The sequence below is a fragment of the Antrostomus carolinensis genome, unplaced genomic scaffold (assembly GCF_000700745.2).
Source record: "Antrostomus carolinensis isolate BGI_N321 unplaced genomic scaffold, ASM70074v2 scaffold3122, whole genome shotgun sequence".
Classification (NCBI taxonomy): domain Eukaryota; kingdom Metazoa; phylum Chordata; class Aves; order Caprimulgiformes; family Caprimulgidae; genus Antrostomus; species Antrostomus carolinensis.
In genome coordinates this window covers 17,111-32,518 of record NW_010298811.1, presented here as the reverse complement: position 1 = coordinate 32,518, position 15,408 = coordinate 17,111, and the positions used below count along the sequence as shown (strand labels likewise).

Sequence of the window (15,408 nt, the reverse complement as noted above, 5' to 3'; positions counted from 1 at the left end):
CAGAAAACAAAAACAAAAGGACAGACAGACAAAGACCCTGTGAGAAAAAAAAATGCTGGAACCTCAGCAGTCTCAGGAGTTTTTAAGTTGACACCTACAACACCAAGATCTTACAGGAGACTGTCTGGAACAGCGGTGAAGGGCAAACCTCCTGCTTGCAGCAGGTACCTGGTTAAAGGGCAGCACACTCAGACCATGACCAGCTCCCACGGACACAGAAGGAAGCAAGCTGCCAAGAGCAACAGGGCACAAAACATGTAGCTCTTCTCCTCTCTGCTTGTCCCCAAGCAGACTCATCCATGAAAGCAGGGACAGAGAAATGAGCCCAGAGGGGCTGACGACTGCTCACCTCTTCAGTGACGATTACAAGGGCAGTGCTCAAGAACTGGAATCAAAAACTGCTGCTTTGTGTCTGAACCCTGCAACCCTACAGCTCTGTGTGTACAGCAGAGAATATTCCAGCATTAACAACCCAATTCCCTTCCTTACTTTCTCCCAGATAAAGTGCTGGCACATCCTTCCTCGCAGCCTTTTGAAGGTACACAAAACAGACTAAAGCACTAGTCCTCAGGACAAGTTAGGAACCTGTTGCTTTGTTGGAGACTCCAGCTCTGCAAGCCCTTTTGCTTACAGCTCAAGAGCTCTGTACGTGAACATGAGCCATATTAAGGCACACCTGACATAACAGAAGTTAACTCTCCATGCAGATAAAATCCTCACTTAGCCAAAATGTGGAAAAAAGGTATTGTGATTGCAGACTAGGTGATCTGTAGGGTATGTGTTTACGTGCCAACCTCTAAAGACCTCCAGGTCTTAGCAAGTACTCATCTTGGCTCTAGAGAAAACAAAACAGCAATTTGGAGCCTGGCACGAAAGCCAGCCAGCACCTAAAACAGAGAAGAGATTACACCAAGAGATGTAGCACACACCCCAAAGCAACCGCAATCCAGAGAAATCCTGCAAGCCGCCTCTCAGCAGTTGCTGCAGATTCAAAACCATGGTTTTAAAAAGTACTTCAGAGCTAGAATTGCAAAATACTTCTGTGCCTTACTCACATATGAAAGTTGGATTTTTGTGCTGCACTTCAGTAGGGCAGGAAAAGTATTTTGAAAACATCAATAAGCATTTCTCTACCCTTTGGGCTGTCTAAGTATTTTTTAAGCTCAACCTTCAGCACCTTCGAGGTGGCACCATGCTAGAACCTGTGCCTAAGGACAAAGGCTGAAGAGAGTGCCCAAAGGCAAAATCAATATAAAAAAGGAAATAAAAAAGAAAAAGGAAAAAAAAAATCAGCTTGCCATGACTATTCTATCCCTCTTAAAATAAATCCTAAACACTGATGTAGTAGCATTATCTCAAGGGTTGTATCTATAGCCCCAGAGCCTGATTTTGTACACACACCTAACCTTGCTATTCTGAAATATGAAATCATCATCCTGACACCTACCTATCCAAATGATTGCATTTTCACAGGCTCATCAGATGTGTGCACAGGAGGGAGTCCACAGTAATCAGAGGCTGGCCTGAGATCTGGTCCTTAGGCACGATGGGGTAAGGATAACAGAGCGCTCTGGTTGGCAGCCAACATTTCCTGGAATTCACTTAATTCCTTCGAAAGCTGGTTATATTAAATCCAACAACAACAACAACAACTAGACAACAACACAAAAGCAAATCCTTCTGAAAAAGCATATTAGCTAAAACATGATTTAAAAAGCAAGATCTGCAGCCAGAGATTATGGTCTGGCTTTTACAAGGAAAACAATTTTCAGGCTGCCCGTGTTGAAAGCAATCTCCGAGCAAGTAATTTCACAACATCCATCGAGCTGTCTCATTAAAAAGCCATTGCCCTATCTACAGCACGCTTCCCTCTACACTTCTTTCCTTTTTGTTGTTTGGAGTTTTTTTCCCCTTCCCTTTCTTTTTAATTAATTAATTTTCTTCTCATTACAAAGCATTTAGATGCCACACTTCAGACTCAAGGATATAAGTGGTTATTCTTACAACACTCACTGCTGTAAAATTATTATTAAAACTTATCCGATCCTTCTTTCCTTCCTCTCCTCCTCCTGCCTCTTGGATTAACTTCCCTGGGAGGGAAACAGCTCCTTTTGCTGAACAGAAAGTGAGTTTTTAGGAACTAAAGGACAATACAAGAGTGATCTCCTGCAGGAATGATGTCTACAGACCAACTAACAGCCAACTAATGGTTTATCTTCTTCTCATGCCTGCAACTTACTTTCATTAAGGAAAAGGTATCACACTGCAGGTGCTCTCATCTTTTCCCCAAAAAAGAAAATTCAGAGTCTTTTACTAGATGACCTCTAAACATGGGAATAAAACAAAGAGAAAGATGTCCCCAGTTACTGAGCACACAGAGGGCTCTATAAGAATCATTCACCCTGAGACAAATCTGTGTGGAAAAACAGTGAAGAAAATGATCATCTCTGAAACCACAACCAAAATGAAAGAAAAACCACACCATGGAGTTCAGTTGGGTATGCCCAGTAATCCCAGTGTTCCAGTCAGCTGGAGAAATATACCTCACGCCAGGCCCCAATCCCCTAAAGGCTTCTACTTCACTTCACTTCACTTCACTTCACACAAGAGGATGAGCCAAAGGCAGCCCATGCCACAGCCTGCTGTGCCCTGTTCCATACGCACCCTCCGCAGCGTGCAGGTTCTGTGCTCTAAGAACTGGCACAATTTCAAGTTTCCCTGTTCACTTTTACGCTGCTGTCTGCCCTTCTGCACGCTCTTCTGGGTTTCCCCCCAATGCTCTGGATGGGGAGTAAATGGCTGATGTAAACCACGCTGAAATAGTGCATCTTTGCATACAGACCTTCCAGGCCACGGGAGAACTGAGGTTCGAGTCTCAATTACTTTATCAGCCAATTTCATTTCCTTGAAACTACCTTTTATTGAGTGAGCATTTGGTCCATCATAGTAGAGGTTCCAGAACAAGAGGTCAGTAACTAAAAAGGGCTTGGTTCTTTTTCTAGGCATTTTATGGACCTGCTTGTATGAGTCCCTTTAACACCTCCTCTTACATCATTTAATTATCAGGTCGAAACCCGCTCTATCATCTCTCTCTTCATTCTACCTTTTTTTGAAGGATTTTCACCCCCTAAATGGTCAGGTTTTGTTTCATTTTTTTTTCAAGCTGACCCAGGAAAGCACTTGGGGAATCACCTGGGTTCTGCTGGAACAGCTTGATGGTCCTTTTCCCACGTGATGACAGGGGAGGGCAGTCCTTCGATCCGACACTCAAACCGGGCCATGCCATTTTCTTCCACTGTCTGGGACTCTGGCTGTTGGAAAAAGCGTGACAATGCTGGGGAAAGAAGAAGGGAATGAAAGTTAATAACTCTGTGTTTCTGCTGAGAAATACAAACCTGTTATGTTGCACAAGTTCAGAGGAAAGCTTTGCTCTCCTGAAATGTAATTCCTGACTTTCCCATGCCCTACAGACCCTCAGCAGTCCTAACAACAGCAACTGAAAGGTTTCAATGTGCAAATTTGCTTCTTGCCTCATTTTCTGCTTTAAGGCAACAGTGTGAGAGAAAAGACATGCAATTAGCTAGTTTCAGCAGTTGCCTTCCTAAATTGCTTCTTCATCTGTTCACTTGCTCCATTTGGGAAGGACACATAGAATGAGAAAAAGAAGAGGTGAAATGCCACAACCCTGAGAGACGAGAGTTTCCCCCTTGCCTTGTGGCACTCCCGCAACCACAGGAAATTAAAACAAGGCAAGAAGAACAAAGCCAGATGTCAAGTTACTTACACAAAACAACTGCCCACAGGCTGGCAATGCTGGAAAACAGGGCGAGAGACTGTAAGAGTTATGATCCTTCTCCACAGTGAACAGCTTTGCCTGCAGAAACCAACTTCATCCTACTCAAGCAGATGAGATGCAGCCAGGGGGATAGAGACACAACCACCTTGCTGAAAGGAGGAGGATGGATTTCATACGTGCCAGGACACTTGTTTGCTCTCCAAGGCTCACCCCTGTCTATATGCTGCTTTCTATACTAGAGAGGCTGAACTTGCCTGGGAGCAAAGCACTAACATTTGAGTTTGCTCTTGGACTGCACTCTTCCCGCGGTTCATACACAGCTGCCTCACCTTCCTCCCCTTCCAGCACACAGCAAAACCCTGCTGATATCAGCGGAGCAGAAACCCTCCCCTTGGGGCTGTCAGCATCTGTCCTATCAACAGCATAACCTGAAGGCATCTCAGTCACACAGCAGAGTTTTGAATATGCATGCAGGTTCCTTGATGGGGGCAGAAAGCTTGTATTCTTCTCCACCAGAAGAACCAGCTCCTGCTTTCATAAGTCTCTGTTAAACCACCTTTGCTGTTAAACCCACCTTGCCATGCAAATTCATCCAGGAATGCTAAAACCCAAGTGCCAGAAATCCTAAACATGGCACAATAAACATAAATTTCAGCCAGAAAACAGGCTTGACTGCTGGGCCAAGCACAACACTATGCTTATAAGGACCCCAAGTGACCTTCTGGTCCTCCAACACAATTATGTGCTTGTCCCACCATCCTTTGGATTTTATAGGACTCCAAAACTGAAATTTTCTTTGCACCACACACACAAACATACACGTACACACATACACACTTTATTGCAGTGTTAGTTTGAGAAAGTACCCACAGTTTTGAAAATCAAATGCTTTTACATGACCCATTTTAACCTCAGCGTATTCTCAGCTGTCATTAGTGTTTTTCTTTAATTTAAATACTTATCACATGTTTAAAGCAACTCATTGCTCTCCGCAGAAGCTACAGACTGAATTCTTCCACCAGCTGGCTGCCAAGTCTAGTTTTTCAATTCAATACAAAGGGCAATGAAAAACATTTTCCTGAAAAAATATGAAAAATTAGTATGTTAAAGCCCCAATTCAGACAACTGTTTCAGGATTTTCAAATACACACTGCAGATCACTTTAACACAGAGTAATTTCTACAGATTGCAAGATCTTTTAAGTTCATGTTAATAAAAACTTGCTGAACCCAAGAGTTTAAATGAAAATCCATCAAATGCACATTCATGATGGCACCATCAAAACAACCTTCTCCTGGCAGCAGATATCCTTAATGCTCTTTCCCATTATTCTCTTTTCATCCTACAAGTGTAAATGAGAATACTTTGGCAGGCTCTGAAGGGTCACGTACCCAGAAAGATCACAATGGGAGGCAGGAATCCTTCTAAAAAAGATGAAATCTGGAGTCATCTCTGTTCCCTCCACCTCATGACAGGCCACCTATCCCTCTTCTGTTCATAATTAAGTGTCATCATCTAAGCTGATACGATGAGGTCCCAAAGTTTACAGCAGCTTTAGACCATTCTCCAGAGACTGGAGAACCCAAGTAGCACATGGTGTGCACGAACAGCAATGCCACTGTCACCAACAGCAGTGAAAAGGCTCCGTAAGTCCCAGCAGGCAGCTCCCTGCTCTCTTTGCTCACCCTCACGGCTGCATGTGTGTGTATTTTGTACAGTCTGGTAAGAGATGCAGGACATGTAGTGAGCCAGGCTGACCTCTGAAGTACAAAGGGGTACAAAAGGTGACAGGGTCTCTGAGGTTCCCCAGAGTTATCCAGACAATAACCTGTCCCAAAGCAAGAAGCTGCTGGCTATTCCTCCCCACCACCTGCCACACCTGCAATCCCCTGCGGAGAACCAGATCCTGCCCTTTACCTCTACCCAGCCCCATCTGCCTGCTGTGCTGGGCTCCAGAATGGCTCTTCAAAAGCCAAGAGCCAAGAAATGCACCCGTGACAGGTTTTTCATCAGGACGTGGAGGAGCGTGACTAAGCAGCGACCCTGATTAGGGAGCGCAGCGTCCCTCCTGCTCCCAGCAGCACGCAGGAATGACCCAGCTGCCTTCCCAGGCAAAGTCACAGCTCCCCAGCACAGCCAGCAAAGGCTGAGAGCTCACTGGGTGCCCAAAGTTCAGTGCAGAGTGAACCTTGTTTTGCCTGTTAGTGCTTTCTCGTGATGACCCTTGGGGTGGGATTCAGAGGCTGAGCAGCTCAGTCATCCTCCTTTTACAGAAACAAGATAGGGATAGTGGGGAGCACTGAGGACAGGCTGAAAAAAATCATCTCTGCAAGCTCTGAAAGAAGCAGCCTGCAGCCTCTCCAGGGAAGGAGAGGACAGTGAAGATGAACAGGGATCTTTTGTGCACAGAAAGCAACACCTAAACAAGATAAGAACTGTGAAAAGGTTTCTTTGATGCAGGACCAAACAAGAACTCTGGATCTCAGCACTGACAAGGCTCAGGCAGAGACAGACTTGCTGACCAGGCTCATTGCTGCTCCACAAGCATCCTCTGCATCAGTTTGGGGACAAAACCACAGCTGTGACCCCTTGTACTCCTCCTCTCTCATCCCAAGGGGTACTAGGGTGGAACAGAGGAGGTAGAACATGTCCAGCACCTACAGAGTGACCCAACCTAGGCTCAGAGCTGTGCTGCTAACAGCTGGCACTGGGAGGAAAGAAGAGGATCAGCCAGAGCAAGGCAAGCCTGCCATGGAAGGAGAGGACTGGAAAGCAGGTCCTGTGACTCTGCACAGATGTGTGTGTGGGCCACAGCAAGCACAAGCCACGCTCCAACACACTGCTCACCCTACGGCCACAGGGATCCTTAGGAGGGGCTGTTCTCCTCCCAGAAACACCTTCTGATGGAAGGGACAACTGTAGAAATGCTCCAAAGCAAGAGGTTTTCACGCAGGGAGCTTGGGTAGGAAGATGCCTGAGGGGAAAGGGTAAACAAAGATGACAGATTTATACTCAACATTATTTTTCAACTCCTCAGCTAGGGTTTAGCTTGCAATGCCATCTGGAGCCACAAAACACCTCCCAGCCCTCCTGCACCGATTACCCTGAACACCTTAATAGACCACTCAGTAAAAATTACCCACGGCAGGTGAGAAGGTGAAGAGCATTACAGCAAATTGCCCACAGCAACATGCCAAAGCACCAGGCTCTGCGCCTTCAGGAACAGAGCACGCAGCTCTCTCCTTGCTGACATGTTAAACCCAGCTGGAGCTGAGCCATGTGTGCCAAGGCTTTTAGCCCCGAGCCCAGGGGTGACCGCAGTATGGTAAAACACAGCACCCTCCCCCTCTCCCAGCAGCCTGATCCGTGCAGAAGGCCATGAGCTTGGAAAGACTGCCAGCCAGCAACACTACACCCCAGGCAGAAAATGCAGTGTATGCAAGGAATTCAGCCTTCTGAAACGAGCTTGCTGCTCTCTCCCACAGCGCTTTGCCCCCAGACTCTCCATGTGCTCGTCCCCTTCGTATCTTTTATCATTATTATCAGGTATTTCTAAGATGGGGGGCAACTTCAGCCCCCACTGAGATCACATATATTGCCCAGATGATCTGTCTCTGAGCAGCTTACCTCTGAGCAGGCTGGGGAGGGGGTAGAAGGGAAACACACACAGAAAGTCATGGGAGCGATTTGCCACGGCCCAACAGCGCGGTGGAGGCAGAGCCAGAGCAGCGCTGGGTCTGTAGGACCATATGGCAGCACAGGAGCTCTGCTGCCCAGCAAACCATGCAGGGCTTGCTCCTGCCTCTTCACAGATGCTGGTTCCCCAACTACTCAAAACAGCATCTGAAAGTCACATCTGTGGATGGTCCAGAGCCTGTGCATTCATCTGCTGGAGGTTCTTCTTTCCAGCTTGGCTCTGCCTACAGTCATCAGCCTATGCACCTAATGCACAGAATAAATACCATAAAATCCATAAAATAGATCCTTAAAATAAGAGTAATTCCCAGTCTGCCTTTCCTCAAATCCCAGACCCACCGTGACTCACAGAGAAGAGACGCTCTTTGCGTGGAGAGCGGATCACTAGAGCCCACGCGCGTCGATTCCTGCCGTGGCCTGTCCCTCCAGGTGCAGCAACACCCCAAACCTCTCCAGCGCTCGCTGCCAGCAGCCACGTTCCCTCCAGGCACAGCAAACGTCTTCATCTGACAGTCACAATTACTGTAATTTTCTAGAACCTCCCTCGCACAAAATGTTTAAGCTAAATTAACAGCTTGAACAAATCTTCGCAAATGTAGTTATTAACAGGTAGAAAGCTACACCTTCCCACAACTAAAATAACGCCCCTGGTATTTCCATGTGGGAGCACACAGGGCTTGGAGAAACCCACAAATCTAATTCATCAGCCTGAGCAGATGTTCACTCAACCGGCACACTCACACCAAGGCCCATCACAGACTCTCTCTCCTCCTCATTTGCCACGGACATCGCTGTCAGGAGGTGTGGATGGTGAACTGGGGATGGATCCCCAGCTTGGGGACATGGGTCAGAAGCACACACAGATGGCAGGGATAACATATCCCACTTGCTGAACAGGTTTTCTTTTACTATCCTGTACCCATCAGCAGTGCCCAGGGCAATCAGCACAAAGAATAACTCCATCTACACATAAACAGCCTTGGATAGACTACTGTATTCAGCAGCAGGGATTAAAAAAAGGCCTTTCCAATCCTCATTTGCACCAGCTGAATGCTAATGTAGCAAGTGCTTCTGCCCAGCCCACAAAACAAATGGAAGGGAGAGATGCATTTCATTAACCAATTCCCTCGCTGCTCTCCCTTCAGAAATGAGTATGTTCTGTCAGGTACGTCTGTGCCACAGAAGCAGCACTTTCCTTGTGCAGATGGTAATAAAAGGAGACATATGAGTATGGACAAGGAGAGAGTTCACCTGAAATTCCCAGAATGGGATGGAGAGACACGTCACCTATGTACGCTCCTCTAGAAAAAAAAACAGGGCGAAGGAAGGGCAATTTAAATCTGAGATATCTCCACTGTTCTCACTCATGAAACACCAAACAATAAACCCAGGTCTATAACAGAGGCAGAAGTCATTGCCACCAGGCAAGAGGCACAGTGCAAACACAAGTCACCTCTAAAAGGGAATACACACTAATTCAGGATGGCTGGGATGGGAGCAGGAGCAGCCAAATAAATCCTCCTGGATTAATGATGTCTTTTCTACTCCAGGTCTCCGATCTCCCTTGGACAGTATCTGCGTGCAGGATCCCTGTGTCCATCTTTACAGCTCTCAGGAGTCCCTTCACTTAATAAAATACTGGAAACAGCTGGTTATCTGGCGCTACAAATCACTGAAAGGAAGGAACAGGAGGGATGGGTGACCAGCAATCTGTAGGTGCTGCATGATAAACATTTTCAGTGCAGAAAAGGACACGCTGCAAATATCAAAGATTTTCCCCTAATCTGGCAAAATCTTCACCTAACCATCAGGAGTGCTGGTTTCTGCCAGACCTGTACCACCCTGCCTGCCATACCAGAGGTTAAACACACACCTCACAGCATAAAGTGAGTGTTAGGACATCCACTCTGCATCTTCACCTACCTCAGCTCTGAGCAAGTGCAAAAGCCCCTCGGCTGAGATGATGTGTCGTACAGCTGCGTTCATCAACATCCACGTCCGTCACTGTACTAGACAGAAGTACTACAGTATTTGCATTATTTTCTAACCTCGCTTGCTTGGTAGGTCAAGGAATCATTTCTTGGCACTCACACACTTAACACAGCTCCAGGAACCATTCCTGAATACAAAGGAATTTTATTGTTGAACGCCGCGTCAATTTTTTTCAGAACTTGGAGTGTCTGTTCTCAGAGACTAAAAGGAAAAACAGCCTGAAGAGTCTTTTCTTTCATCTCTTCCATTATAAGGAGACAGTCGCCTCACAAGACAGTCCTGACACCAAGTGGAGCTGCAGACTCTTTGTCATGTCCCAGCCTCTGCACTGCCTGGAGTCTCCCCAGGAGTTCAGAGATCTGCACCATGCTGAGATGGGGTGAATTCTGTCTGCAGGAACATCTGAGCAAACCCAGTGGCACCTACTGCATTCACCAGTTACCCAAGGGAGCTACAGCTGCTTGGCTGTGTCCTCCTCTCACCATGCCCCAGCATCCAACTCCACAAGCCCCCTCCATACTCCCCCCAAAACTGTGCTGACTGTTCACCAGGGAACCTAGAAGAACCCAATGGTGACCTGGGGGCAGCTGAGCTGATGTGCACAGCCCAAACCGAGTGTGTGGGACCTACAGCCTATTCCCAGAGCTGCCAACCTTTCTGCTCAGGGCTATGACCTCCTCCCTGCAGCTTTCCAGTTGAACTTGACAGCTTTTCCAAGTCCTTAAAAGACCAGACCATCCTGTCTCAGCAGGGCAGGTTGGAAAAGTATTCGATCAACTCCTGATTTGCACTGGGCCTAGCTCTTCAGGTCCAACACCAAGAACTGGGACTGCAGGAAAAGAACCTTCAAATTAGCAAAAAAAAGGTGTCAGAAAAGGTTACCCTGCCCTGTCTGCCCATTTCTGTTCAAACTCCCCCTTTTTGTAACTCTGACACTGCCAACACCACTCAAATGCACCATTAGGAACTCAAGAAGAAGAAGAACAGCCCAGTAACCTGCACCTGTGGGGTCAGGACTTCTGTGTCTTGCTCAGCTGTGGGAGCCTGGAAAGGTTTGTCAGACACAGAAAGAGGTGATGGTAGAAGGCTGCCTGGGAGCCCAAGTCCAACACCATGGTCTAGTTTGGTCTCCGTGGGAGGATCTCATTACAGGCATTTCAGACCATGCTGATGCACAAAGATTTCCTTGTACAAAAGGATCCAGAAATCTTTTCCTTATCCAGCACAGTGCTGTCTCCCACCACACAATGTGGTTGAAAAGCAGAGTGCTGGACATGTTCTTCCACGCTAGGACATTCTCACTGGCACCAAAGCATTGTAAAACCTTTTTTGCCTTACCTGCTTTCCTCCCACACCTGAAATCAGCAGCACTGTGCTTTAAGAGAGCACGTTTGGGAACTGACATTCAGTGCATCTGTCCCCACTGGGACCCTGGTACCTCCTTGGGCTCCACCAGGCACACACAGAGAGTCTCAACGCTCCTGCTCACTGCAGTCACCAGTCTGGGCTCTCATCAGATAATTTGCTTTGCCAAAAACTAACCTCCTCTTCTTCCTGTTCTTCTGCTAGTCACGGCGCTGAAGGCAAAGCTAAGCTTTCACAAACAAAAGCCATCCGAAGGGGAGATGTCCAACATCCTGTCCATCAGGACCTCACAGCACAGAAGATGAAAGATCCCAAGGTCTCCCTTGGTGCATCAGTTCCCAGCTATGTTCACAGTCTTCATCATTTTCATAAAGCCATATTCAGACACACTAAAGCTGTCAAAGTCACCAGTGGGGAGAGCAGTAGGTGCTCCTAGAAGCCTGTTATGATCTAAGTTAGCTACTGAGAGGAAGGACAAAGGGGAACTTGGACCACCTGAGTACAGCCTGGCTTGTTTCCAGTCCTTTTTGCCCCTCAAGCGACCACCCCCATCCCCCTGCCTGTCCCTCAGTGATTAACTCTTTTTATCAGTGTATCCATACTCTTCACTCAGGGCAGATCCTGACATGGACAGAGTTGCAGGCCACCCACTGCTGTCTCTGAGCTGTGGGCAGGATGAAGAGCTCAGCACAGCCAAGCTGGGAGCACAGAGCACACCAGCCCAGTCCCAAACACAGCCAGTCCTTCCAGCTGTCCCTGTGCAAATGACATGGGTCCATTCCTGCACACAGCGTCCAGAGGTGACCCACGCAGGGGAAAGGCAAGGGGTGCTTTCTCCCAACCCCCCTCATCACCTGGCCCTCGAGCTTCAGCCAGTGCTCACAGATTTAGGGCAGTGCTCCTTATCTGTGTCACTGGGGCAACAAGCTCATCATAGCCTTGGCTAGAAGAGTCAGAGCTGTCACAGCCAGACCCCCACAGCCACCTCCCCAGGCACAGGGTGTTGTATTCAGGACTGTGAAGTGTCAAGTTCTGGGCAAAAACAACCACTGATGAGGGTCCTGTTTTTAATCCATGGTTGATGGCACTTACCTGGGAGAGTTTCACAGGATGTGAACAGTGGGATAATAGAAAGACACCACTGCTTATTTGTGGACTATCCCAAATCCCACCTACACATCATTCACAGAATTTCACTTCACAGACACTTTATCTCAAGCACACCGGGAGGCAGACGGTCGGTGTAAACACCAGGAGGGGGAAAAAAAAAGAGAAAATCAACAAAAAACCCCCCAACACTTACTTGAAAATCTGACTTCAGCCGTTTGACTGGTGACAGCCCCTAGAGAGCTGTGAGACACACAGGAGTAATTACCCTCAGCCTCAGCCCTCTCAGGATATTTACTGTCCTTTGCCACAGCCTGGGATGAGATGAAGAGCGATCCATTTGGAAGTACGTGGAGATGTTCCTGCTCCACTAGTGGAAATCCATTCTTCTTCCACGTGATATTGATCACCTGCTCAACAGGGGCCAGGTTACAGTCCAAAAGCACAACTTGGTTTGGCTCCAGTATCACCTTTGTAGGACCAGCACTACAGCTCAGCTCCAGAGAATCCCCTTCCAACAGCCTCCCTGCAAAGAAAAGACAGCGCTGCAGTGAGGGTTAATCACATCCCAGTTGCACACAGTGAAGGAAGCACAGTTCTCCATGACAGTGGTTGGAGATAACAGGTGAAATTCTGCCCTGGTAGGTGACCAGCACCTTCCATGACATTTGTGTTCTACATTCTCCATCACACAGGGCTGCAAGCACAACCTGCACCATATCTGCCACCCAGCATGGTGCCAGCAGCCACCCCTTCTATCCACACTTGCTTCTTCCATGTTTGATTGAAACAGAGAAGAAGTGAAGTGACAGCAACAGCAAGCACACAAGATTCTCCCCGCAGCCTTCTCTTCTCCAGCCGAACCAGCCCCAACTCTCTCAGCCTGTCCTCACAGCAGAGCTGCCCCAGCCCTCGCATCATCCTTGTGGCCTCCTCTGGACTTGTTCCAACTGGTCCATGTCTTTCTTGTGTTGGGGGCTCCAGAACTGGACACAGTACTCCAGGTGGGGCCTTACGAGAGTGGAGTGATGGTGTGACTGTCCAGGGGGCTCCAGGAAGGGTGGGAGGGACTTTGGCCAAGGGCAGGGAGTGACAGAACAAGGGGTGATAGCTTGAAACAGAAAGAGGGAAGATGAAGATGAGATGTGAGGAAGAAATTCTTTGGTGTGAGGGTGGTGAGACACTGGAGCAGGTTGGTCAGAGAAGCTGTGGCTGCTCCTCCCTGGAAGTGTTCAAAGCCAGATTGGATGAGACTTTGAGCAACCTGGTCTAGTGGAAGGTGTCCCTGCTGATGACTCATGGAACTGAGTTTTAAGGTCCCTTCCAACCCAAACCAGTCTGGGATTCTATGATCATGCCTTAACCAGAACGCGCCCTTAGGCAACCTGCCTGCTGCAGGCAGAGCCCAGAGCAGTGACCAGCAGAGAGCAAAGCTCAACAGGTCTTGATCTGGCCAATTTCCAAACCCACATACTCATAGGAGAGCTCCACCTCCGAAACAAGGTTCAGCACTTCCTAAAACGATATTGCCATTAATAAAATGCCTTTGCCGTTAGAGTTCTCCAGAGACGCTAAGTCAATGTTAGCTGGCAGCGCCGCTTCCACACACCAGCAATTCCCATCTCTGCTGCGCTCAAACCATCACCATCCACTCTTTTTATGGCTCTGCTCCAAATTATTTTGTCACTGCTCCAATCAGAAATGTTTCCTGCCTCTGTAACAAGTTTATCAACACTGGATATGAACCACATGGCTCCCTGCCCGTCTCCTATCGCAGAAGGATACAGATTAATTGTTATAGGAATTCAAACACCCTATTAAACCTGCTCCCACCTACTGCTGATAAAAGGGCTGGGTTTGAAAAGAGCGTGTGTTCAGCGTGCAATGAGGGGCAATGACACGCAAAATTCCACGTGCAGGGGGGTGGAATTATTTCAAGTTGTGTGATGGAAACTACAGGTATCCCTGAAAGGATGGGTCTAACCCTGTCCTCTACTCTGCCCTGGTGAGGCCACATCTGGACTATTGTGTCCAGTTCTGGGCTCCTCAGTTCAGGAAGGACAGGGAACTGCTGGAGAGAGTCCAGCACAGAGCCACCAAGATGATGAAGGGAGTGGAGCATCTCCCTTATGAGGAAAGGCTGAGGGAGCTGGGGCTCTTTAGCTTGGAGAAGAGGAGACTGAGGGGTGACCTCATTAATGTTTATAAATATGTAAAAGGCGAATGTCAGGAGGATGGAGCCAGGCTCTTCTCAGTGATGTCCAATGGTAGGACAAAGGGCAATGGGTGTGAGCTGGAACACAGGAGGTTCCGCTTAAACTTGAGAAGAAACTTCTTTACAGTGAGGGTGACAGAGCCCTGGGACAGGCTGCCCAGGGAGGGTGTGGAGTCTCCTTCTCTGGAGACATTCAAGACCCGCCTGGACGCCTTCCTGTGTGATCTCATTCAGGTTCCTGCTTTGGCAGGGGGATTGGACTGGATGATCTTTTGAGGTCCCTTCCAATCCCTGACATTCTGTGATTCTGTGTGGGGATAATTCAGTGCCCACCCAAACCCGTGGGGACAGGAACTTGTTTGCTCTCGTTGTCAGTTTGCAGAACAATCACCAAGAATTTGATGTTGGCCAGCTATGTTTCTTCAGTGAGGAGAAGACTACACAAGAATCCTACCAGTCCCAAGCCTGTTGATTGCCATCATCATGGGACAGAAGATACCTCCATACCCCCAAGCACCTCCATCTTCACCGAGGTCACTCACTCAGCCCCCATTTCACACCAGATGCCCCATTTCACACCAGATGCCCCATTTCACACCACGCTAGGCAGCCAGCGCAACAGCCGGGCACTCCATGACAAAAGGGCTGCTGCCACCAACGCCGAGCTGCCTTCAGGTCCCTGGATTTAGGGTTTTCCTGCATGGATGCTTCCACTGTGTGACACCAACCCATGCCCAGCAGGAAGGAGGCACAGCAAGGAGCAGCAGAAGCCATTGAGCTCCCATGGTGAATGCACTGCAATGTAGTTTCTGGGTTTGTCAGCCAGCACAGCCCTGGCAGGTTCCTCTGCCCGGCCCCCTCAGGACAGGGAGTAAGCTGAGGAATGCCACTCTGCAGGGATTGTCACCAGAAGCCCTCCTGTAAGGGCAATTCTACCTGTTCATGTCTCCTAGGGAAGATTAGTCCTTTGAGGACCACAGTGAGCTACAGAACTCACTCACTGGCTCCACAGGAGGCCAGAAGTAGGAGAATCTGAAGCTGAAAGGCTGCCCCGAATGCTCTGGAAAGACATTAGCACTGAAAGGTTTCCATCCAAGATAGCCAGTATAAAAAAACTGTATGAAATAGGGAGGAATTAAGCACAGAGCAAGTCACCAGCAGGGACACCTTCCACTAGACCAGGTTGCTCAAAGCCTCAGCCAACCTGGCCTTCAACACTTCCAGGGAGGAGCAGCCA

At 48.2% G+C, this 15,408-nt stretch overlaps 1 protein-coding gene across 1 annotated transcript in view; it reads right to left on the bottom strand.

Annotated features, from left to right (window-relative positions):
• The window catches only part of IGDCC4 (immunoglobulin superfamily DCC subclass member 4), a gene marked incomplete at its 5' end in the record, with an annotated part of 63,047 nt that extends 50,546 nt beyond the window's left edge, over window positions 1-12,501 (bottom strand). The window contains 2 exons of the mRNA XM_029083641.1: window positions 3,193-3,334; window positions 12,153-12,501. Of these exons, the coding sequence (XP_028939474.1) occupies window positions 3,193-3,334; window positions 12,153-12,501 (491 nt within the window). The remainder of the gene's footprint in view (window positions 1-3,192; window positions 3,335-12,152) is intronic.
• Window positions 12,502-15,408: the final 2,907 nt, after the last annotated feature.